At 40.7% G+C, this 25,506-nt stretch overlaps 1 protein-coding gene across 22 annotated transcripts in view; it reads left to right on the plus strand.

The window, feature by feature from the left end:
• MPDZ (multiple PDZ domain crumbs cell polarity complex component) overlaps positions 1-9,355 on the plus strand; it is a 138,115-nt gene extending 128,760 nt beyond the window's left edge. For all 22 annotated transcript variants that reach the window (XM_050942956.1, XM_050942954.1, XM_050942957.1 and 19 more), the window contains 5 exons: positions 1,733-1,855; positions 4,070-4,174; positions 4,519-4,631; positions 6,031-6,154; positions 7,052-9,355. In XM_050942956.1, the coding sequence (XP_050798913.1) occupies positions 1,733-1,855; positions 4,070-4,174; positions 4,519-4,631; positions 6,031-6,154; positions 7,052-7,198 (612 nt within the window). In that variant the 3' untranslated portion in view covers positions 7,199-9,355. The remainder of the gene's footprint in view (positions 1-1,732; positions 1,856-4,069; positions 4,175-4,518; positions 4,632-6,030; positions 6,155-7,051) is intronic.
• The last annotated feature ends 16,151 nt before the right edge of the window (positions 9,356-25,506 follow it).

Below are 25,506 nucleotides of genomic sequence, written 5' to 3' on the forward strand. Positions count from 1 at the left end.
ACACCAGTTTTACACTTGTGCAGTTCTATTGACTTCCTGATTTATATGCAAATATCAGCAAAATCAAGCTCTTTTATTTTCCCAGTATTATTTATTCTTACAATTGGCTTGACATTCAGGGTGTTTCATTGTATGGATTTGTTTTAGTTACTTTATTCTCTCTGTCCCTTCTATAAATAGCTTTTTATACTGTGCTGAAATGTTATTTTGAACTTTCTAAAGCCATTACTGCTGTGTGTATCATACAGCGTCAATACACTAGGAGGAGTATTAGTCCTCTTTCTGTGTTTGCAGTGTGACAAAAATAGTGTACATCACCATAGCTAGCCTGATTACTTACAGAGACAAAATCAGTAGATCCTCTTCTTAAAGCGCAGGCTTATAAGGGGGGCAATTTCAAATCATGGCCGCTATTTGAGTGCGGTGACAGAATCTGCATGCTCAAAACCCTGTTTGTTCATATAAATTGAATTCAGATAGATTTTGCTCATGTCACTGGTGTGTGCAATTGATAGGCCTGGTTATAAAATCAGGAGCAAGACCCCTAAAGTCAGTAGAATTACATGGGTGTAAAAACAATGTAAGAAGGGCGGGGGGAAGGGAGGGGGAAATCAGGCTGTAGTGTGAAACCAATTTCATGCAAATGTGATACATACACATGTAATTTGCACCACACAAATGGCAGCTGGATTGAGTCCTGTCTGATTTTTAGGTTGAGATTCTTGATTCCTTCTGTGTGGACAAGTTTGCTCTTTTCTTTTCATCTCTTTTCTTTCCCCTGGGAGATCAACATTGTGCAAGGGGAGTTAAATTTTTACATGGCTTCCTCACTGCTTGTGTCATTGTTATAAAAGCTTTGGGTGAGTCTACAAGCCAACACTCCTGCCCTACCCCACAGTATCATCTTTAATAAGCCTCATTATTGGCTACGCTTCACAGTCAGTGGTGTCAGGGAGCCTTATTCTGGTCAGTGGTTATCAGAGACTTCATTCTGCAACTTCAGCGATAAGGGCTCGGTATAATAAAAAATCACAACAGAATAGCCAGTCTGATGACACAGAGGTGTGAGCTCAAAATGCTTGCCAGACAATCTACAGGGCAATAGTGAAGGTGGAAGGAACAGAGATTCCCATCTTCTTGGCTAGAGTAAAAAATTCTCAGTGCTAATGAACCAAAACAATTCAATTCATTGTTCCTTCTCCCATTACTGTCTTCCATTCTCCCCTCACTGTACGCTGTTCCTTGCTTACTAGCATCTATAGACGATTTATGCTTCAACTTTATTTTTCCTTTTTTTCTCCACGAGAAACTATTGTCTTCAAAAAAAGGCACTTTCTCTTTTCTCAGTGAAGTTTCTTGTGACACTATGTGAAAGACCGTACATGAAGACAAACTGACATGCTTTGAGGAATTTGCAATGGTGGAATGAAAGTGAAGAGGAGTGGGAGTGCCATATCCCCTCCCTGTACATTGACCTGGAGGAATTAGGGCTGAGTTCTTTATAAGTGAATAGTTATTTTACATTCCTGAATTTTAGGGTGCCTGTTTTAAGACGCCAAAAAGGGGCCTGACTTTGAGGGTGGGTGTTCAGCGTTGTGTGAAAATCAGGCCCCTTTAAGAGGTCTCAAGTTGAGTACCCAAAATCACTAGTCGGTCTTGAAAATCTGGGCCTAAAGGTAATTGTGTATTTTCTCTCAAGCAATATCTTAATCTGTTTTCCTTACTGTAACAGGGTCCTGCAGATTCCCTAGGAGTGAGCATTGCTGGAGGAGTAGGCAGTCCCCTGGGAGATGTTCCCATATTTATTGCCATGATGCATCCAAATGGAGTTGCAGCTCAAACTCAGAAACTCAGGGTAAGTTAATTGCTAAGAAAGGAGGTTGGTAAAAAAGCTTAATCTGATGGTGCTAAATAAATTACTCTGGCTTGATCACAGAGTAGAGCCACATGGTGTATTCACTAGCACTTCAGGCCATGCCAGGAATTTCTGCCATTCAGATCAAGAGTACAATAGTTTTAGATGGTAGAATTCTTTTCATGAACATTAGCAATTTGGGAGAAAACCTTAAAGCAACCTTGGAACATGAAGCCAGCATGGCTTTTAGATACCAAAGTGAAGAGCTTCATCAAGAAAGTTAATAGAGAAGTGTTATTTATCCTTTCACACAATACAAAAACCAGTGATCACTCAATGAAATTAATAGGCAGTTGGCTCAATACAAACAAGAGGAAATACTTTTTCACACCACACACAACTAACCTGTGGAAGTAATTGCCATGGGGTGTTGTGATTGCCAAACATATAACTGGGTTCAAAAAGAGCTGGATAAATTCATGGAGGATAGGACCATCAATGGCTATTAGCGAAGTTGGTCAAAAATGCAACCCCATTTTTGAGTTGATCTTAAACCTCTGACTACCAGAAGTGAAGAGGGGAAAATAGGTGGAACACTCTATAATTGCATTGTTCTGTACACTCCCCATGAAGCTCTGGTACGGGCCACTGTCAGAGATAGGATACTGGGCAAGATGAACCATGAGCTATCCCATATGGCAGCTCTTATGTGTAGATAAATAGATCCCACATCTGTCCTGATTATTGACACAACAGTCAGCAGCCTTCTCAATGCCTGCAGTTATGTGATTTATTTTACTTCCTTCTGTTAGTTGCTTTTCCTGCAGCACATTCAACTTTCCCATCTCATTGTGTAGGCTTTTCTTATTTTATACACCCAGTGAGTGCAAAATTGGTATGAATGAGTGCATTACCACTTGCAGCCATTTATGTCTGGTTTTAAGACTAGTTTGCATCACCACTGAATGTGGCCCATATATTCCCCTGGGAGTTGCACTGGATTATTCCAGGCTGCATTTGAACCCGAGAGACCTGATGATAATATGCTACATTGGTCTGTCTTCCCAGAATGTGTAATGTTTGACTATCGTCTACTGATTGAAATATCAGAGGTGTGTATGTGTTGACTTCTAATGTCTAATTACAACTATAATACTGACATCTCTATATTTATGTGATTGTATTATTCACTAGTAGATTCAGACCTTAGAGGATATAAAGCTCAATAACTACTACAGAATCAGACACTTTCCTAACCAGATCAGCCACACCATCACTGGTTCATTCACCTGCACATCCACCAATGTAATATATGCCATCATATGCCAGCAATGCCCCTCTGCTATGTACATCGGCCAAACTGGACAGTCTCTACGGAAAAGGATAAATGGACACAAATCAGACATTAGGAATGGCAATATACAAAAACCTGTAGGAGAGCACTTCAACCTCCCTGGCCACACTATAGCAGACCTTAAGGTGGCCATCCTGCAGCAAAAAAACTTCAGGACCAGACTTCAAAGAGAAACTGCTGAGCTTCAGTTCATCTGCAAATTTGACACCATCAGCTCAGGATTGAACAAAGACTGTGAATGGCTTACCAATTACAGAATCAGTTTCTCCTCCCTTGGTTTTCACACCTCAACTGCTAGAACAGGGCCTCATCCTCCCTGATTGAACTGACCTCGTTATCTCTAGCTTGCTTGCTAGCACACATATATATCCCTGCCCCTGGATATTTCCATTACATGCATCTGAGGAAGTGGGTATTCACCCACGAAAGCTCATGCTCCAAAACGTCTGTTAGTCTATAAGGTGCCACAGGATTCTTTGCTGCTTTTACAGAATCAGGGCTGTTTCACCAGTTATCACTAGAGAATTGTGACTTGCACTGGAAACGAAGGGCCAGATTCTCAGGTGGCATAAATTGCTGAAGCTTTATTGAATTCACTAGAGCTGCCTTGATTTAAACCAGCTGAAGATCTGGGCCAAAGACTTTATTGTATCCAAGAACAAGAATGTGCTGTAGACAGGTGATAAATATTTCCTTGATGCTATATATTTTTTGCAAATCCTACTAGCTAGATCCAGTTCTCAGTTCAAGTAATCTTCATGGAAAGGGTACCATGTTATTTTGTGTTGAAAAGATGGCATGTAGATCTGAGTGACATAGCTTCTTATTAATGTCTAGCTCTTTAATTTTTTCTTCTGTAGGTTGGGGATAGGATTGTTAATATTTGTGGAACATCCACTGAGGGCATGACACACTCCCAAGCTGTCAGCCTACTGAAAAATGCTTCAGGCACTGTTGAACTGCAGGTAAGGAGTTTCTCTGCACCGATGTTCAGAACGCACTTTGCAGTTTTGATTTTGAGGCTGAAAAACCAAGAGTAACACACAACTGCTGAGTTCTGAGGAAAATATAGCCAGAGAATATAGAGGGTTGGAAGGTTATGTTGTGCAGTTTTCACATCCTCGCCATATTTTGCTCCAAAGTTACCATTTATTCTTATTTTAGCTGAAAGGAAGAAAGGTTTTTGCAACAAATGAGGCTTGTTTTGGTCATTTCACCTTTGTAAATACTGTGGTGTTAATCACTGTGTGCTCAGTTGTCCAAGCATCACCTTCCTCATTTCACTGCTATCTACAACGTGCCCTCTCAGGTGGTGGCCGGAGGGGATGTAAGTGTCGTAACCGGTCAGCAACAGGATCCACCAGCTTCCAGCCTTTCATTTGCAGGACTAACCTCAAGCAGCATCTTTCAGGATGATTTAGGGTAAGTGCGTATATTATCCTTGATGGATCCTTTCTAACTGAGTTACCATAAGGCCCACTGGCTGGGACTGCACCTGAAAACTGAGATGTCCTGCTAACTTAGTCATGACTGTCACACGAAGCATAGAACTGGGCTCCATAGGCCACATAGGACATTCTGGTTCATTTCAGGGTACAATTCACTATGCTGGTTTTGACCCATAAGGCTATGATTTGATTTGATTTGATTTCAGCACTGTAGAGGCTGCTTCATTCCTTGTGTTGTACTTGAGATCAGCTGAAGTACTTAAGCTAATTGCCCCCATGCTTAAATGGCAGGGCATTTTAAGTATGGATCTGCTGACTCTCTGAAACTCACTTTCCCTGCCAGTCTATCAGAGCCTGAGTTTGTTGACTTGTCAGGTAAGCTGTCCATTTACTGCCTGAGAGAGTTTTGGGGGCATCATATATTTTGATAGGTCACCTGATTTCCTAGGGACAACACAACCTCCATGGTGGTTGGGGGTTTTTTGTTCTTGGGGCAGGGTGTTGGTGTCTAATTTTATACCTAATTGTACCTGGAATACATTGCTGACACAAATATTAGTAGCTATTTAAATACATGCTGTATGTGCGCAAGTAGGTAGTTGGATGCCTATCTGCTAACATTTCCATCCTGAGTGCGAAAATGTGGGCACAGTTCCTTGTAGTTCAAAAATTAAATTATTTCAAGGCAGACCATCACTAAAAATTGGCCCCCAAACTTCTAGGTATACAGTGTATATTATATTCTACTGGGGGTGGTGAAAAACGTGATTGAAATTGTAAGTTCTGTAGTTCTTATAGTCTCTCAAAACATTGCAAATTTATAAAAATATAAGACCGAACAACAGAAGGGAACAGGAATGACTAAACCAGGCCTAGGAATTGGTTGGGGGTTTATTTTTGATTTTCTCTTATATATGAGTTTTTTGGGAGAAGGAAGATTTTTTTAAAATAATGTTGTAGTTTTTGTGGGGTTTATTCTGTTTCTCTCTGAGCTCCAGGATATTGGTACTTACTTATCCATAGATAACAAGCATATCCATAGGTAATAAGCATCAGTAGTGGACTATTCAAACGATTATGCAGTGTATTAAATGACAGAATGAATAAACTTCTGCAGACAGAAGGTAAAGTACCATGGAGAAGTTATGAAAGGAAACTAAATAAGTAACCAGCTTATGGCATTAAGCAGGATTTCAGTGGTTGACGTGAACTGAAATATTCACCGCAAGATACTTAAAATCCTGTGTAGAGTTCTCAGCAAAGGAAAGTTTATTTGTTAGTGTTGAAAGGTGAAGAGCCTCTTTGCTGAACAATCCACGTACTGAACTAGACATTCACAAAAGAAACAGGATAACTTCTTTTCTCTGTTGTAGGCCCCCTCAGTATAAGACCATTACTCTAGACCGAGGACAGGACGGTCTAGGCTTTAGTATTGTGGGAGGATATGGCAGTCCTCATGGAGATTTACCCATCTACGTTAAGACAGTATTTGCAAAGGTAAGTGCATAGGTGTAAAACTACTCAAACAATTCAGTGCTCAGCAGCTGATTTATTAATATATGGCGTGGTGAGAAGCCAGTGGGTTCTGAACAGTTTATCTTATTGCTTGTCTTCTCCAAGCAGGAATGCAGGTACCATTTAAAATTGTGTCTGCAGTTTGAGGCTTTAAGGAAACTGGGCTCTATTTTCTGAATTCCCAATTTGCTCACATCAAACATTTGGATTTGAGGATGTAATTTAGTTGTCCATCTTGGACAATTGGCCCCTCACTGTTTAGATTGCATTCTCTTCAAGCAGTGCTTGGGATTAGTTTGAATTATTTGCTATGAATATTGGAATCAAATATAGGCCAGAACCACTGGATCCAAACCTTAACTTTGGAGCAGTTCAGATCCTGATCTACACTTTGTGTATAGCAGGCCTGAGTCAGAAAACCAAGTAGAAAAACCTCCAGACCTTGAAGTTTAGGTTCAGACCTGGATTTGATTACTAATTTCAGTTGTTGAGAACTTGGCCAGCCAAACCAAGATGGCTGAAGGAGTTTAAAAATTCCACAGCTCTGACTTATAGAATGTATGCAGTACATCATTCCCATGCTGTAAATTTCATTCCATTCATAAGGTGATGAGGACTTTCATTACTCCATCTGGTTAGTTTGCACAGTGGAAACTTTATGCAAAAACCTATGGGCAGATAGAACCAGTACCTACTAAGGACAAAATGATTTCTAGTAATGAAAACTGATCAGCTTAGCCTTTGTCAAGCAGAAAAGTTTAATGTGTGCTGTATATTGAACCTATTGTACTAGGACCCTCTTTAGATTTCTCTGTGAACAGCTATAAAACCAGGAGTTTCTGAAATGCATGTCTGCAGTTACATGCTGTTTAATTTCAGGGTGCAGCAGCAGAGGACGGACGGCTGAAGAGAGGGGATCAGATCATTGCTGTCAACGGGCAGAGCTTAGAAGGGGTGACCCATGAAGAAGCAGTTGCTCTTCTAAAAAGGACAAAAGGGACTGTCACTCTGACTGTTCTCTCATGAACGGGCTGTCCAAATAATAGGATTAACAAGATTCCATTATCTACATTCCACGTAGCAAAGAGAATGGAAATGTTTATGTAGCCTTCTTGCTATTCCAGCTTTACCAGACTGTTATATCACTGAAGAAAAATAACACTTAATCATATTTTGAACACAATAGAAGTATTTGTCTTACTGTCGAATCACTGGGATGGGCTTATGTAGTCTCTGGCAAAGACTTAAGGTTTTTTATTATTATTGTAATGAATACAGGTGTCCCACCAGAACATGAAAGTTTGCATTAGTAACCGCATTGCAAAGCTGGAATGTTTTTTGCATAGAGGCTTTGAATATTTGAGATGGGCGTGGGAGGGAGAATGTGTGCGCTTAATAGTCAAGGGGGGAGGAGATAACTGAGACTATTTAAATAGCAGAAATAAAGTGACAGGAGGAACAACAGTTTAACAAAAGAAGATAGATGGAAAAATTAGTTAGAAAGTCAGTGCTGCTAATTACATGCTCCAGAAGCAAAATAATGGGGGGGAGGGGGTTGGGGATATTTTTGGTGCTCGGGGGTTGAAAAATCCACTTGCAGGAAACTTTCCCTGGTGAATGAGGGAGCCCTGCTGTATCTGCAATATCACAAGGATTTAGGCTTCTCTTTTAAAGTAGTGAAGTTCCTAAGCTTGGTGGGTATGAAGATAATGTTCCCGATGTGAACAGTAAAATGAACACTGCCCTCTTCCTGAGTTTGCAGACGGGCAGCTCCAGTGTCACAGTCACTGCTGCTCAGAGCTTCTTGAAGCAGCAGCACAAATTAACCACTATGGATAGCTTCCATGTCACTAGTCAGAGCCCAGTGGAAAATAGTGAAATGGGTGAGGTTTCATGCTGCTGCTATTGCTCTAAGCCAGTGGTGAGCAACCTGCAGCCCATTACGGTAATCTGATTGCAGGCCATGAGACATTTTGCTGACGTTGACTGTCCCCAGACATGGCCCCCTGCAGCTCCTAGTGGGCGGGAACAGCAAACTGCAGCCACTGAGAGCTGCGATGACCGTCCGCAGGCACGGCCCAATGTCAGCAAAATGTCTCACAGCCTGCAATCAGATTACCGTGATGGGCCTCATGTAGCGCGCAGGCCACAGGCTGCCCAGCACTGCTTTAAGTAGAAGCAGAAACTGAAGACATTCAGAGAGGAGGAGGACCCAAAAAAAGAGAGAGAGGAGGGGTAGAATAATAAAGACCCCCCCAGTATAGAGAAGTCCAAGAGTAGGGCAAATGGTAGAGGTTCCTCTTCATCTTCACCCTAGTCAGAAGCATGCAGGAGCTGAAAGGATGCGCAGCTGCTGGAAGGACTTCTAAATTATTGAACGCTTACAAGCCAGGCACTGATATGTAAGATGGAGCCCTGTAAAGCTCAAGGAACAACTCTCCTAGCTTCTCACTATAAAGTGTTATCCCTGGACCTTGTGAACTCCTTGTCAGTTTCCCCCCTTTTGCCTAGTACTGTATGTATCTGTTTGGTGAAGCCTCATCTGTGATTTACCTTGTCACTAAATACAATATGTCTTTTTAAAAACGTTTAGAGAGGAAGAAATGTCAAAGATCATGTGAGCACTGGCGTTCTTCTAGGCTAGAGTGCTGCCCACAGTGTACTTTCATGTAGCTGCAAGACTCTGCATATTGACCAGCAAAAACCTAGAGCAGCCGGAGCACCATGTCAGTTGTTTATAATATTTAATTATTGAGTTCTGAAGTGGGGGCACATTCAAACCGCGCTAGAGAAATATGCAGAAAAGCCACCATTCATTCATCTGAGTGAAAAACAACAAGGTTAGGAATGTTTGAGAGATACTACTTGTGAATTGATAGATAAATATAAGTGGATTAACTAAAAAAAAACCCTCTTTTTCAATAATTATTTTAGATGTTACAATACAATAGGCTAAGAAAAACAGATGGTGCCAGTACTTGAGGCAACTGTTGATGCATCATTCCCAGTATAGGTGTGAAATGCCCATGTTAGAGTATGAAAAGTCTCTTCAAATATTATCTATATTTGTAACAGAAGTAGTGTACAGAATTTTATTATTGCCTTCGTGTCTAAATGCAGGATTTAAGAGAATAAATATGAAGCTGTAAGAGGTGAATTAATAAAGTTGCAGGTGTATTTGTGGTTGCTTTGTGATGAAGTTGTTTTTTTCCATTATTAAAGGGTTGGTATTAGGCCCACAATTTAGTTTTTGTAAAATAACATCAGATTTAACAAAACCAGGATTAATGATGTAAATGAATCGAGAATTCTTTTAACTTTTCCACTAAAAACTATATTTAAATGTGTTTTTGCATAGCTGCATCCCAAACAGAGCAATACTGTCTTCCAACTAATTCATGAGACCCAGACATCAAAACTGACTAGAACAAAGGTTCTCAAACTGTGGTCCGTGGACCACCAGTGGTCTGCTAGCTCCCTTCAGGTGGTCCATGGATAATTCCCTCTAAGATGCATGCCTGGGCGGCTGCACACAAGAGAAGGAAGGGCCACCCATCTAATTAATGGAGTTGCACAGGTGTGGCTCCACTAATCAGGTGCCTGGACCCTGGAGAAGATGCCCATGTAAGGTGAGGTGGTGGCCTTGTGGGGACTAGGGGGTAGGTGAGAGGGGGCAGTGGGATGAGAAGCAGGGGGGGGGATTTGGGTCGTGCAAGGCTGCGGTGGCCAGAGGGGGCACATCTATCACATTAGAAAGATAAGACTACTGATATTAAAATATGAGTTGTGTGCTTTTATTTGTAGAACAAAAAAGTTTAATTATTGGGTTTTTTTTAATATATAGTGCTCTTATCCAAAGAGCTTTACCATAGTTAGCTAATGGTACAAACAACATTTGGAAAGATCATTAAGTGGTCTGCTGAGCCCCTCAGCAATTTTCAGGTGGTCTGCAAAAAAAAGTTTGAGAACCACTGGACTACAAATAAATGTGAAGTCACAAGTAATTTTTCTCCAAGTTGTCAGATGGAGAAATCAGTGAAAATAAAATTAGATTAGGGAGATGGGACTTGCCAGAACAGTGATCCAGCTAGACTAGTATTCTGTCTTTGACAGTGGCCAGTACTGCTTCCTCAGAGAAAAACACAAGATACCACATAGTGGACAAGTATGGAATAACTTATGCTTCAGTGTATATACCAACCACTGATGGCAAGGGGCTGATACCCTTCCAAACTTTCTTTTCTCTTTCATCATTGTGTAGTTATCTAATGTAATTGGACTCCATGCTGCAAGGTGCTGAGCCCTCTGGCCCTGATTCTGCAAAGCACTAGTTTCCCAGTTACTTCGATGGCTCTACTCCTGTGCTTAAAGTTAAGTACGTGCTTAAGTGCTTTGGAGAATTGACATCAGAAGGAGGGCTCAACATTTTAGAGGACCAAGCTCATTATTCATACAGATGTCTCATCCTGTAGTTGAATCCTGCTAAGTGCTTGACTTTTAATAAGATAGCACAGTATTAGTAAAAGAGATGTGTGAAAAATGTGGGTCTGGATTGAACACAGCTCACATGGAGGGGAGCAAATTTCTCTCCCCGGCAGTGATAGTGCTGTTTTGCAGGAGGCTCTCTTTCCATCAGGGTCTCTAAGGTTCCACAAGTACTCCTGTTCTTTTTGCAGATACAGAGTAACACAGCTGCTACTCTGAAACCCATCAGGGAAAGGAGACTTTAATTTGTGGCTAGGGTTTCACAGCAGCCCAGATCGGTGCTTCATCCAGTGGGGTTGAGATTATTCATCCTCTCTAGGAATCTGGCCATAAAAACAAGAACATGAGCTGTATATTACATGGCAAAAATTGCACCTGCTTAATGGGCCTGTTTGTTCTGCTCTTCAGTGGCAAAGGGGCACGTACTGTTGCAGGAACAGAGCACAGTGGTTAAATATTCAGCAATGATTAACCAAACTGTTACATTTTGCAAATCCAATATTTTCCCAAGCTATAAAATGTAATCCACGTTACACAGGGTTTTTTTTCCTTTCCACTGATTTGTAAAAAACAAAACCCAACTTTCTGTAGAATGGCTAAGCTATTTATCAGATATTTCTCATCTATGGCACATACGATGCTGGTGGGAAGAGATGAAGACTTACTTTTACAAATGTTACTAAAGAGGTTGCATGCATAGACTACTTTAGTGCATAAAGCCTTTAAAACTACATTATACGTACTTTTTATTTTGTTCCTTTCCAACTACTGGATCAGGGATCTGCCATGGCACCTTTACAGATCTCAAACTTTTGGAGTTACTGGGTGTTCGTGGTCACTATAGTAAGGTTGATGTAAGCATGTAACAATATCCTATTGCTTTTAGCAAAACTTCCACTTACTGATGGTGGACACATTGTAATAATGTCCCTGGTGAATGGAATATGACCTCATTTCTACTGCAGAACTAGGACAGGCGTCACTTTACATTGTTCTCATTTCCCCACCCTCAGCATTTTTTTCACTATGGAAAATGCTTCCACAATGGTCTCGATATGTTATTCCTGATAGAAACATAATTTGAAACTATACATAAAAAATGAATACTGTTCCCCTAATAATTCTGAATAGCAATTAAATAGAAAGGCTATGAGCTTAGACCGTGCAAATCCTGAAAACGTTGCTTGCATCTCAGATTAAAGATACTGGCCCTCTCTAAAATCCTTTATTTATTTTAGCTTGACTTACTGTTTATCACCAGCATTGTCATACAAGAAAATTATTGTATTAAAATATAGTGGCAAAATGTATTTACAAGAAAGAAACCCACCTAATCTTCTTCTTTGAGACACATTTTAGAAAACAACCTTTATCAATAAAATCTGTGAGACGCAGTGGAGGTATTAGCTCAGGAATAGTGAGTTCTGTACAAAAGATTTTTTTTAAAGGCCATGAATGTGTGAATCAGATTACTTATCAATATAACTAATCTTAACTGAGTGCTATACTAGAGGTTTTAGTATCTGATTGTATTTGCCTGCAGCAGAATTAGCAGCTGCACTGCTAAAAGCAGGTGAGGACCAGTTTCAATTTCAGTGCTCAGACAGTAAATGTCTGACTTGTTACCCAATTATTTAAGAATGCATTCTGATTGGACAAAACTATGTTTGTTTGGAAACTTTTTTTCATCTCTCTCTCTCTCTCTCTCTCTCTCTCTCTCTCCCCATCTTGGCAGACTTAACCAGCCCTATACCTGCAGCATATGAAAATAATCTACTGGCTAATGGGATAGCCCAACACAGCTATTGTCATACACATTTTTGTCTATTCATGGTGCTTTTGTACACCTCACTTGGGAAGTGGGTTAAAATCTAGAACTTATTCCGTGGAAGGAAGCATGTCATGGGATGGGAGTCGGTCTGAGTTCTAATTCTGGCTCTGCCAGACAGCTGGTTTGCCCCTGAATAAATCATTTGGTCTCCACTTCTGCCCACACACAACTGAGATTAAGGAAATTTGTCTCATGTTAGGAACTTTCTGTTTGCACTTAAAGTGCAGGCTTAGTACTAAACTCAAATAGTGAATACAGTTATTTTCAAACAGCTGATGAAGTGAGGAAAATGAATGAGGTCTACGATATTGCATGCAGGTTTTATGTAACGACCTAGAGTGTTTTTTCCACCAGAAAAAAAACTAAACTAAACATCTAGTACTTTGCATGGCACCCATAACAAACAGATACGTTAGCCATGAGGTTTCTGTGATACTGCAACAAGCCTATCCATCACACGTTAACATATTTCATTTGGTATGATGCTTTAATTGTTCATATTAAAACAGTTGGCTTTCTTTGGTTTACAGTTCTTCTAAATCTCTGATATTTCTGGAAAGAGTAATAATAGTGTGTGGAAGGGAACAGCTGGGGGTAAAAATGTAACCAGTGCTTGGGATGTACAGTAGATGTACTGACAATCACTGATTCTTGTGTGTGATTCATCTACCCATATTTATTTTCCTCTGAATCATCCCAAATTTCATGGTCCTTTCTCTACCTTTTCTTATTGACCAGGTTCTGTAGCACAGCCTGTGGGCCAGATTTTCAGCCTGTACTTAACTATGCCTTGGTTTTTGGCAACTGCAGGTTTGGGGGTACAAATGAGGCTTTGTTTTATATGAATTAGACACCTAATTAGCTGCCTAGATGTCAAGATGATATAAGTGCCCATACATAATTTTTGCAATGAACTTGCATCTGCAAGTATTGACTCTCAAGAACCACTAGAGTCAAAGGATACTGATCCCTGTCACCAAGTAAGGATGATATTAACCTCTGTAACTGTGACCCAGGTCAAGTGCTGGAGGTAGAGCATCCAGTTCATGATGCATCACCCTTCCGTGTAGTTATGACTCCCAAGTATTTCCAGCAGATAAAATGGAAACTGGGTTTTCAAAATCTGACACTTTAACTCAAACATAAAGAATCTGTACAGGCCCAAAGAAATATTGTTTGAATGAAATTATTCTGAGGATTAAAGTGAGGCTAGTTTTAAATATGTACTAATTTTCATTGCCAGTTGTGTTACCTGCAACAAACAAGAATAATATAACCCTTTTGATTAGCTTTCTGCCGAGGAATTCCACCACATTGGGCTATCATACTGGCTGTGTCAGTTTTTGTAGCTTGGACTTGAACTAGGGGACATGACATGCATTGGTGGAGTAAAATTCAGGTTGTGCAGAGCTAGGCAGACGGGTCATACTTACTTACTATAAATGCTACAAAGCTTTAAATATATTAGTAAAACCTCATTTGAATATAAAATACAGCACCGTGTGCTCACTCTGGCCCAGATCCACAATGATTCTAGGTTCCCAACAGTGAGAGCTAGGTTTCTGTGTTGCTCTAGCTAATTTCAGGTGGGGAAGCTGTGCGCTCTACTCCCTCTCTGTTGATTTGTTTTCCCCAAAAGTCAACTGTAGGGACTCCAGCATGGCTAGAGCACAGCCCATGTACTTCTCCTTTTCATGTACAACAATCCAATCATGTCCTTTCCTTTGTCAGTCATTGATGCACTTTTACTATTGACAGAGGCTAGAGCCAAGTCTGGATCTGTTTTATAGGTAGATTATGATCCTATCGCAGATAGGGGCAAGCGGTCGACCATATTGTTTGGAAACGGGTATGCAGCCTAAAAAGTTTGAAAACTAGTGCTCCAACTAAGGAGACCTCTCGTCTTCCATCTATGTATGTTAACTGTTTTTCCTCTTTGACCACTAGATAGCACTAGAGAATCAAGGTAACTTGTGAGTGGTGTAGGAGCTGAAAGTTTATTTTAAGGGGGGGAAAAAAACAAACCAAAAAACCAACCACCAGGACTGCCTTGCTTAGTGCTTTAACTCTGCCCAGTGGTCTAATGGAACCTAGTCAGTCAGTGTGAGTTTATTTCACCTGATCCTAGGTTTAAAACTTCCATATAACCACATCCCCAATGAAACAAAATGAAATTAGACAAACAGAGATAACTACATCCTCTAGTCCTCTTCTAAGGCCTGCTCCAAAGCCCACTGAAAGCAATGGCCTTCAAAAGTGAATGCTTTGGAGGGTTAAACAATAATGACGACAACAACAAACAACCGCACAATCAAAACATAACCATATGGTTGGCCTTTGTTCTTGAAATGAGTTCTAGATATAACTAAACAAAAAATATCAATTATGCTTGTCAATTTCTGAAGCTTCACCCCAGCCCTTATAAAATTCTCTGATACTCTTTTCTGAAAAGCTAAATTCAACCATGATGACACAGATGAGGTTACATAATAGAATATGAATAACTGACTTTACTATTGAAAAAAACCAGGAAGCACTGCTAGTGACTGATGGTTTTAATCTAATGTTTTTAAAAGGGAAAGCAATAATGATATATTTAGTCACTAAAAGACCATCTAAATCAATCCAATCATCTCTGGACACATGCATCAGGAAAAAAAACAAAAAGTTCACAGATGTTTGAATCATCAGCTATTTGTACTATATATATATTACAAATAGCTGATGATTCAAACATCTGTATGCCTGCCTGCATGTATACAGCCCATCTTTTTCAATTGGCTTGCATCCTCACACAGTAGAATCTAGTGTTTTATCTGTGCATTCTATATGCAGAGTTTATGGCAGTCTGCAAGAATATACATAGGCTGGAGAGTAGTAGCCCACATAGTGATAAGAAATTTGCACCAAACTCTGTTAGTCCCTGAAAAATACGTGACCGGATACATTTTCAAAACATTGTACTGTAGGTACTCACAAATCCTGTTGTTATTCATTAACAGGAGTTGTACATAATTCCCACATGGTACTTCGAAAATTTACCTCTACAGTTAATGGCATGAACATGAAATGTTCCAGTTTGGAAGTGATTGATGAGAGCGAGACGCAGTTAAACCTCCCATATGCTTATCACCAAGGACAGCCTTGTAATCAAGATGGTCATCAATCTCTAGTGTTTTGCTGATAAAATTAGATTAAACAGATTAACACTCAAGCATATGCAATTATTCCAGAGGCTAATTTGCTGTAGGCATGCTTCATTTCCTTGACATTGGCCTTCAGCAACAGTACCTTAGCTGTTGCTGATGAAGATTTTGAGAGACTTATGAGTCAACGCTGTTTAAACATAAAGAATTTCAGCCATTGAGCTTTTTCTTCCAGAAAGAACAACCTGTTATCAGATGATGCAGGTGGAAGTCTTGAGATTAGCTTGCAAACACAACCCATCCAGAGTATCACTGCTTGACAGTTTTCTGTAGAAATTCAACTTTTCCTTTCAGTGACTGAAGGAAGAGTGTTTAAACATGATAAGGGATTGAGCCGTACTAAGGATTGATCATCTATTTCTCCACAGTTAAAGTTGAATGAAAGCACCCTCTTGCCAATGCCTTCCATTCTGGTTTGAAGGGGCAAACATTCTATGGTAATGAGTCAATTAAGTCTATGCTAACTTGGAGCGGAGCAAGGGCTGCAAATCATGCTTGTAGCCAGTGTCAAGCACTCTTGTTTAATAGACAGCTAGTCACAGCAGGCGGACTAGCAAAACAGTTAAATGCAGACTAGAAGACAGGCTAAAAATCAGCATGCACCTCAACTGCGTCACAGCAACCCCCATTCCCCCGCTTGATGGACTTATTCGTTTATTGCGCATATAAAACTATACTAATCATGTCCTGGCCATACAGTTATACTGCACTCTGAAATGCAGCTAGTTTTACAGAGAGGTTGTGCTGTGATTCATTTCCTTCCAGATGCCAATGGTGGGGAAGCTGTTTGGTAGCTAAGAGCATTGAAAACAAGTTCCAGCAAAACTGATCTTTATCAGATCCTGTTGAAAAGGCTGTATTTATTAATTGAGTGGTGAAACAGGCTGAGAACAATCCTTTACGTAACCCAGATTAAAATTTAACCAAAGGAAAGTGGCACAGACTGACATTGTTTTTACACCCATTTTTAACGCATAGTAGGGTAGGGAACCGGTCCAAGCTATTTTTTAAAAACAGTTATAATAAAATGATATGAACCTGACTTTTCTGCAACTTCTCTGCTGGCCTGCGTTTGGGAGGCAATCACGTATAAGAGATGCATTATGTAATTCAGTAACGTCATATGAAGGACAGCGCTTGATTATGGGACCTGCTGCCACCAACTAATAGTCTAGTCTCCTGTGTTCTGAAATACTATCTTCTAATTTTGGCTATTGGATTCAGTGTATGAGGGCTTGGTGGTGTGGTGGCCTATGATATACAGGATGATGAGCTGATGTGATCTGATGGTCATTTCTGGCCTTAAATTCTCTGACTTTAAAAGGAATGTTTCTTCCTCAATGTTTGTTTCTGTTTGTTTTGTTTTTGTGATGCTCCCGCTCCAAAAGTGAAGGCCATTATTAAACTGGAGTTAGGGAGAATTGCAGCTAACAATATAAGGGACTTGGACAAAATTAGAACTCCTTATCTCGGTGTCAAACAGAGAGCAGTAATGTGCATAGCCAGTTCATCACCATATTCAATAATTATAACTAATGGGCTTTTACATTTAAGGTCTATTTTTTTTAAACAAAATGTCTTATTGGCTTCCAGTCTGTACAAAGAAATTGTAGTAGCATTACAAATAATATTAGTAGGAATAGAAAAAAAACGCTATTAAGATTTTCCTCTTAAACTGGTGTAAATCCTCTGTGTGTCTATTAAAATCAGTGGACATAACACAGTTTAAAAGAGAAGAAAATCTAATCCTTTAACATTTTTTTCAGTTTTATTTTATTTCTTAGCTACTGTGAAATCCAAAATAAGGACCAATCCAAATAAGTAACCTCAAAATTTAAATAAAAGTTTCTCCAAGGCTTCCATTCCATTTATGTTTGACCTTTCTTTAAAAGGACACCAACACTTAAAAGCCTTTATTTAAAATACAGAAAAACTGTTCTTAAGGTCTCAGAGTACATAAATTCCTATTGTGTGCCAAACTCTGATGTCATTTACACTGGTGTAACTACAGATTAACTCTACTGAAGACAATGGAGTTACTCCAGATGTATAATTGCGTAACTGAGACTCGAATTCAGCATACTGCCTCTGGCCTTCCCCTCTGAGTACAGACACCTTTCCACTGGCATCAGTCCAGCTTTTAGTGAGGCTTTGCCTACATACAAGATTGCTTTTAAAAACTCATCACGTGACAAACTTTGCTCACTTCACTTTTCAACACAAGAATGAACTAGAAATCAGAATTCTGGGAACACTCCTGACTAAATCCTTGGCCTTGACAACGTTTACAAGAGGCCACTGCTGGTTGAGGTTTTACGGTCAGTGGTGAGCCACACAGTCAGGGGTGCAGAAATTGTGAGCGTCAGAAAACAAGGTGATTCAGGGCCTGATAGCCCCACTTCGTGCCCTTGAGAAGCAGAGAAAAAAAAATCAGCAGTAAAAACCAAACGAAAATTAAACAAACTGACAAACTTGTTTCCTTTGTCTACAGTTCTCTTTAGTAAGTCAGGCCCCCTCCTCAAAAAGTGAACAAGGGCCACAGCTGCCCAAGTGAGTGAGGCTATTTCTTTCTCATGCCCTAGGCTTTTCCATTGCACTCAGAGTGAAGCCACACTGAAAATTGGGGGGCGGGGAGGGAGAATGAAGAAAAGAAAGATGGGAAATGCTCTCTCTTTATGTTGTAAAGGCAGGGCCATTGCGTGGGCCAGGCTCATTCACTAGCTCAAGATTACGAGAATGCCAACTACAAAACAAGGACTTCAGGGTTTGGCCAGGGACAGTGGTGGTAAGCCATCTTTATGCATTTAAAAATGAATGAATGGTCATTAAACATAATCCCCAGTCCCATGTAGGTGAGGTCTTAAATTTCTTTGTGCCTAAATTGTGAGTTCTGATTCAGTTATATCAACTCTTAAGTATGATAAAGACAGGCTATGTATTGATAAATGGAGGCTGGAATTAATGTAATCTGTAGACAAACTGCTAATGGACCATAACTAGAAGGAAAGATGACTTGAGCATACACAAATACACAAAACTGTGTGTCAGTGATGGATGGATTGTATAATGGGAAGAGCAAAGCATTAATCAACTGAAAAGATTATGGGCAAAATTCTGCTCTCTCTTGCATGTATGGGTTGGGGACAGGCTGGGGGGGGGAGGCTTCATACACCCACCCATCCCATTCCCAGGGCTCACAACCCTAGTGTGTCAGCTGACTTGATGACCTGGCATTGGCAGCTCACCCATTTCCCCTCCCCTCCCGTCCCTGCACAGGTGCTGCGGGTGGCAGCAGGTACTCTGGAGAACTTCACTTCAGAGTAGCAATGAGGAGCTCTGCAGAGCACATTTCCCTGTGGCATCTGTCCTGCACAGGTAAAAAGAAAAAAAACCCTCCCAAATCCACTAGACTAAGAGCTCCACTCCTTTCCCTAGCATCTTTCACTCAGAAAAAAATCAGAATTTAGCATTTGGATTCCTAAACCAAGCTAAAATTAAAGTTAGGCCAAACTGGTTATCACGAGTTCAAGCACAGAGTGGGGTTAGCTAGCCTTCCTTTATGGTCTCTACTACACTGCATATGCCCTTTGCAGAGTGCAGTCCCCCATGCAGTGCAGTGCAGAGTCCAGGCATGGTGTGACACACAGACAAGAGGCCAGGCTAATTGTGGCTAGGCAGCAAATATTCTGTAAGGTGGCAGATATTTAAAAACAAGCACATTTCTAAAGTGGAGTGTCCCATATGGAATACTCACATTTTATTTTCTAGATTTCCAGGATTTTTGTGCAGTCTGGGAAGGTATATCTGAGTTTCAGCTTCAAAATGTTCATTTTCCCCTCAGCCTATATAATTATTGTCTCTCCCCCTCCACATCTTTCAAAATACCATAATTAGGAGTTTGACAGATAATCCATAGAACTAGAGTTAAAGCAAATATAATATGCAGCTGCCTTTGCATTAAGCGACTAAATGAAATAACATAGTTTTGAAGCAGATCTGTAGAGCATAAATTTACCTCATGGCAAAACTGACTATGTAACACACCCTGCGCCATCTGCTCACTAAAAGCTTCCAGTGCTCACATTATAAATATCCCCTGGAACTACTGTTACAGACAATAAACCAGCAATCAGTGATAGTTCAAGTGCTGTAAGAAATGCTCAGTTTGCTGGATCACATTCTTGGCTCTTTCTAGGGATGGCCATATCAATTGTCTATGTTGTGACAGGTTGGATCACAGAAACCCCTTGGGAGCTGAAACGTGATGTGCCAAGACTACTTTTACCCCTGCTTTCCCTGTCAGCTCAGGACTCCAGCACCCTGTCTTGCTAAGACAGACACTCTGGTATCCTCCCACACAGATCCAGGGTCTGAATTACTTGCCCTAGAGCTGCAGGTTTACCTGAAAGCAGCACACAGACGTGTGCTTGTCTTTATCACCCAGATGCCCAACTCCCAATGGAGTCTACGCCCAAATAAATTCGTTTTACCCTGTATAAAGCTTATGCAGGATAAACTGATAAATTGTTCACCCTCTATAACACTGATAGAGAGAGATGCACAGTTGTTTGCTCCCCCAAATATTAACACATACTCTGAGTTTACTAATAAGTAAGAAGTGATTTTATTAAATACAGAAAGTAGGATTTAAGTGGTTCCAAGTATTAACAGACAGAACAAAGTAAGTCACCAAGCAAAATAAAATAAAATGCGCAAATCTATGTCTAATCAAACTGAATATAGATAAGAGCCTCACCAGTTCCAGAATGCTCCCTTTTACAGGCTAATCTCCTTTTAGCCTGGGTCCAGCAATCACTCACACCCCTGTAGTTACTGTCCTTTGTTCCAGTTTCTTTCAAGTATCCTGGTGGGTGGCGAGGATCCCTCTTTAGCCAGCTAAAGACAAAATGGAGGGGTCTTCTAGGGGCTTAAATAGACTTTCTCTTGTGCGTGGAGACCCCTTCTCACTCCTACGCAAAGTCCAGCTCCAAGGTGGAGTTTAGGAGTCACCTGGGCAAGTCACATGTCCATGCATGACTCACAGTTTTTACAGGTAGCATCCATTGTTTACATGCTACCTTGAACTTCCTCAAGTAGGCGTCCTATGTGGATTGGAGCATTCCAAGATCCATTGTCTTTTAAGTATTTCTTGATTAGGTACTTAATTTCAACATTCCTTTCTCCAGGAACTGATCAAATGCTCTACTACAGTTATTTAGAAATCAATCACAGTCAACATTCATAACATCGAATACAAAAATGATACATGCATGCAAGTAGGATTAATACAATCAGTAGACCATAATGTTTACAGAGACATGTTACATGGCATATGTAGCATAAAACACACTCTAAGCTTATTTCCATAGAGCCATGGGCAGTACTGTCACATATGTTACATCCAAATGTACATATTTTAAGCCAAAGTGTGTGATGTAAATCCTGTCAAACACCCTGAAGCATCAAGGCTACAAACATAGCACATTAGAAAAAAGCTGGTGGAAAGATCTGTCAGGTTTATTATGACATAAATGAGCATGCCACATTCAGAAACAAGGGAAAAAAAGTTGCCATGATTCTTATTTAACCAAAACAAACAAGAAGTAACCTTAATCCAGCCTCTTGTGCGGATATATTATGAAACCATCTTTAATTACATGATCACATATTATTTCCCCATCAGCTCCTAGTCCCAGTCTTCTTGTCCAGCCTGTCCTAGTCTCCACCACTCACCCCAATCCACTTACCAGGAGGATTCTTTTCCCAGTCCCCTCCACTACCCTTGCCCCCACCGTCTGGCTCGTGTGCTTCTGCATTTGAGACAGGTGACTTCCTATTTGGGATGCCTGGGTTCTAGCAGAGAGATCATTAAGAGCATTGAAAAGAGCCTCCCTGCTTTCGGTGTCTGTGCCTGGCCCCACAGTGGCCCTCAGCAGCAGGAAGCAACAATTGCAAAGAAAGTGCTGCTCAGCCCCCTATTGCCAGGTTGAAGCATGCCCAGTACAGATGCAGTCTTTGGAGAATTTAGCTGCCAAACTCTAACAAGTCTCTTCTGAGCATGTATAAATTGCGATTTTTTGAAGGGCTTATAATTTGGCCAGAGGTAGGCATGGGAACTGCAAAAGACATATTAGTTACGGGTATCAGAGATATCTCTGAAACCTACTAACTGCCCATCCCCAAATTTCAAGTCTTGTCTCCAAAGTAGGGTGGCACTAGATCATTTAAGCATATGCTTATGCATAACTTTAAACACTGGAATTTAAGCATGTGCTTAACAGCTTATCTGAACATGGAAGCTTTCTTGAATCAGGGGCCTTTAAAGAAAGGAGCCTCCTTCCTTTTGATATTGACATACAATGCTCCATATGGTCTGGGTTCTGGTTATCTAAGAGACTGAGTCTGTCCCCATGCCTTGCTCTGGCAGTTGTAAAAGCACCTTGGGCAAACTCACAGAGTCTCTTGATTTATTTATTGTGATATATCATAAATATGAATCCTAAAGTGACTCTCCTGGCTTTTTGACAGAAATTAAAATGACAATCAAATAAAGAGAATCAGTAGCAGTTCCTGCCCCATCCCCCTCACCAAGATCAGAGGCAACAATTCTAAACAGAATAATTAAGTTCAAAGAACATTCCCTTCTCCCCCAAATCTTAGCTCTGACAGTACCCTGACAGTCAACATATTCAGGCTATTTTGAACCAAGATGCAGGGAAAGGGTCTAAAAATGAGGTCAGTTTATGGCTAACACCCTTCATTCCATACAAGCTGCCTCAGAAAAACCCTCCATATATTTTGGCCCAATCTCAAACCAAGATCTAGTGACACAGTGCAGCCAAGAGGATATGAGCACCATCATTGCCAGGAGGCACTGGACATGGATTGGCCATGTGCTTCTGATAGAAACTGATTCCATCGCCAGAGTAAGAATAAGATGGACACCTGAAGGCAAATGAAAATGAGGCCGCCAGAAAACAACCTGGTGAAGAGCTGTGGAAGCTGAGCTGAAGAACCTGGGGCACAGCTGGGGGAATCATTGTAAAACTTACCAGAAACAGACTGGAGGAGAGGAAGTTTGTTGCTGCCTTAGACGCCAGAGGCATAATGGGAACATAATGATGATGACCCTTTTGGGAGCTCCTTCTCCTTTATACCAGGAGACACCAGTTGCAGGGCATCTGCAAGTTCTAGCTGTAGTAAAATGACCTGGGGACAGAGATGTAAGCTCTGAGGCAGGCAGGACCCAGTATTAGTTAGGGCTTTATAGGTCAAAATGAGCGCCTTAAACTCTATGCAGAAATCTATAGGCAGTCAGTTCCAGAGTAATGGGGAGGCAATATAATTAAAACAGTGAGGAAGGAATTTTCCCCCTTTTGAAACAGGCAGTGAGTGACCTTGGAGGGTTTTTGACTTTCTCTGCAGCATGTAGGTGCAGGTCATTTGACAGGATTATCTGATTATATCTCACTATTATTTCTTTGCCGCTGCAGTGGCCTGAGGCACTGGTGCACCCAAGTCCTTCCTATTCTCTGCCTAACACAATAGTTTAGTCTCCCCTGGGCTGTAATAGTATGGTCTCTTTCTGACTGTTGGCTTAGTGTGTGGGTGGTGTTGGTGGCTGTGATATGTAGGAGTTCAGACTAGAAGAACTTGTGGTCCCTTCTGTCCTTAAACATTATGATGGCAGGGAGTGGGGAGGCTGCGTTGGAGAATGTTAGAGTGATTAAAAAAGGATATAAGACCTGAATAGGAGTTTTTACTTTCTAGACAGAAAGAAAAGGATTGTGCTTGGAAATGTTACAGGGAATGTTGTGGTTATAAACCAGTGAACCAGAAAGTACCAAGGGAATTTATTAGGATTTTTTTAAAAAAAATTACTTAAAATGTATTGTTTTCTGTGCTAAACATTCCTCAGAGTCAATAGTGGGAAGAGCTAGCATAGAAAAGGACCTTAAACCAATGTTCCTGAGTTACAAAATGCTATTTACAAGGTAGCGGATATTTCAAGTAGTATGCTTCAGACTAATCTTATCAGGGCATTTGGTTTCACTTCCTAACCCAACAATAACTTTTACACTGTGACTCAGGTCGGGTTTAACTAGAGCAGAATTACAGATATGCAAGTGCAACAGCATCCATGCTAGCTGCTCATCTAGGGTGCACACATCTTCTATGCACTAATCACATGCTGTGAAATCCTAATCACATCTTGCTAGCATCTTCAGGTATTCAGTGCAAGGTTTTTAATGTTTCTCAGCTTGGATATTAATTTCAGCTATCAGGCAACCACACACAGGGCCCGATTCTGCTCTGCTACACTAGTGTAAATCTTGGCCTTCCTTCCTGCAAGTATCTTCTCAGATGCATTTGAAAATCTATACAAAGCTGCTTCTCTATAAGTCTTAGAATAGAGATAGTGTAAACATATATAACATTCATCTAATAGTGCTTTAGCCTCTTTATATGATATCATACCTAAAAATTGCATTCAATTCTGGAACTTCACTACAAGAAAAATGTCAACAAACTGGAGGAAATTCAGAGCACAATAAAAAAAAAGGATTAAAGGGATAGAAAAAGTTAGGAGTAAAGACTAAAGAACCAATATAATTGAACTTGACTAAGTGGGGCCAACAGGAAATAATGATGGTTTGGAAGCATTTGAAAGAAGAAAATACCCAAAAGGGAGAAAGGAGTGGGGTAGGAACTTCTGTCTAAGAGTTATAGTGTGAAATTCAGACGAGAATTATTTAAACTGAATATCTAGGAAATTTTTCCTAACAGAGAGACCTATTAGAGGCTGGAATAATCTCAAAAGGCAAGTGGTAGAAATTATTTTAAAACTAGACCTGATAAAGCCATGGGGGGGAGGGGGGAGAACCTCTTGGGAAAAATCTTGCACTGGCAAAGGAAAAACTAGACCTAATAGATCTTTTCCACTTCTAATTTCTATCAGCGTAACACCTACACTATGTGGAAAAAACAACATTGATTTTAGCAACGGATAGAGACATTTTAAAAACAAGCTATAATTTGTATCTCAGGGGGTTTTATGTACCATTAGACAGCCACTGTCAAAGAGCAAATCAAAGTGGGATTTATCTCCCAGGCTCTGCTCTCTGGTTTGGTTTTGTTATTACTGACATTGGAGCCATACTGCAGTGCAAGAGGGCCAGTTCACACATGCTAATCCTTGCCTTGCTAGTCCTCCCATAGTCTACCACCTTCCATTTCATGTAAACATACCCACCTGCATACTAGGTAGATTCCAGTCTTTCTGCTTCTATGAGAATTGTTTTACTTCACAGCTTGTGCTAATCGTTATCTTTCACCTCCATGCTGCACAATGCCCTCATTGGGGTCCCCAGGCAGCACAAAACTTGAACTCAAAGGGTGTGTCTACACTGCAGCCAGGAGCGTACCTCACAGCTCAGGTAGAGCTCTACTAAAGCTAGCACGCTAAAAATAGCTGTGAGGATATTGCGGCATGGGTGGTGGCTCAGGCTAGCCACCCGAGCTTGGACTGAGGGAATCGGGCAGGCTTGTACTGGGGTAGCTAGCTTGTACCACTGCCTGTGTTACAATGGCTACACTCCTATTTTTAGTACCCTAGCTCAAGTAGACCTAGCACGTGTCTGTCTGCCTGGGCTAGGAGGCACTCTCCTGTGAATGGAACCAGACAGTCATGTGCTAGCACTACTCAACCTACCGCACTCAAAAAAACCTGTGTGAGCCTCTCAACACAGGCAGCAGCACGAGCTGCCTGACTACAAGCCAGCCTGAACCCCTGGGCCCAAGCTAGCAAGACT

This window comes from Gopherus flavomarginatus, chromosome 3 (genome assembly GCF_025201925.1).
Source record: "Gopherus flavomarginatus isolate rGopFla2 chromosome 3, rGopFla2.mat.asm, whole genome shotgun sequence".
NCBI lineage: Eukaryota > Metazoa > Chordata > Testudines > Testudinidae > Gopherus > Gopherus flavomarginatus.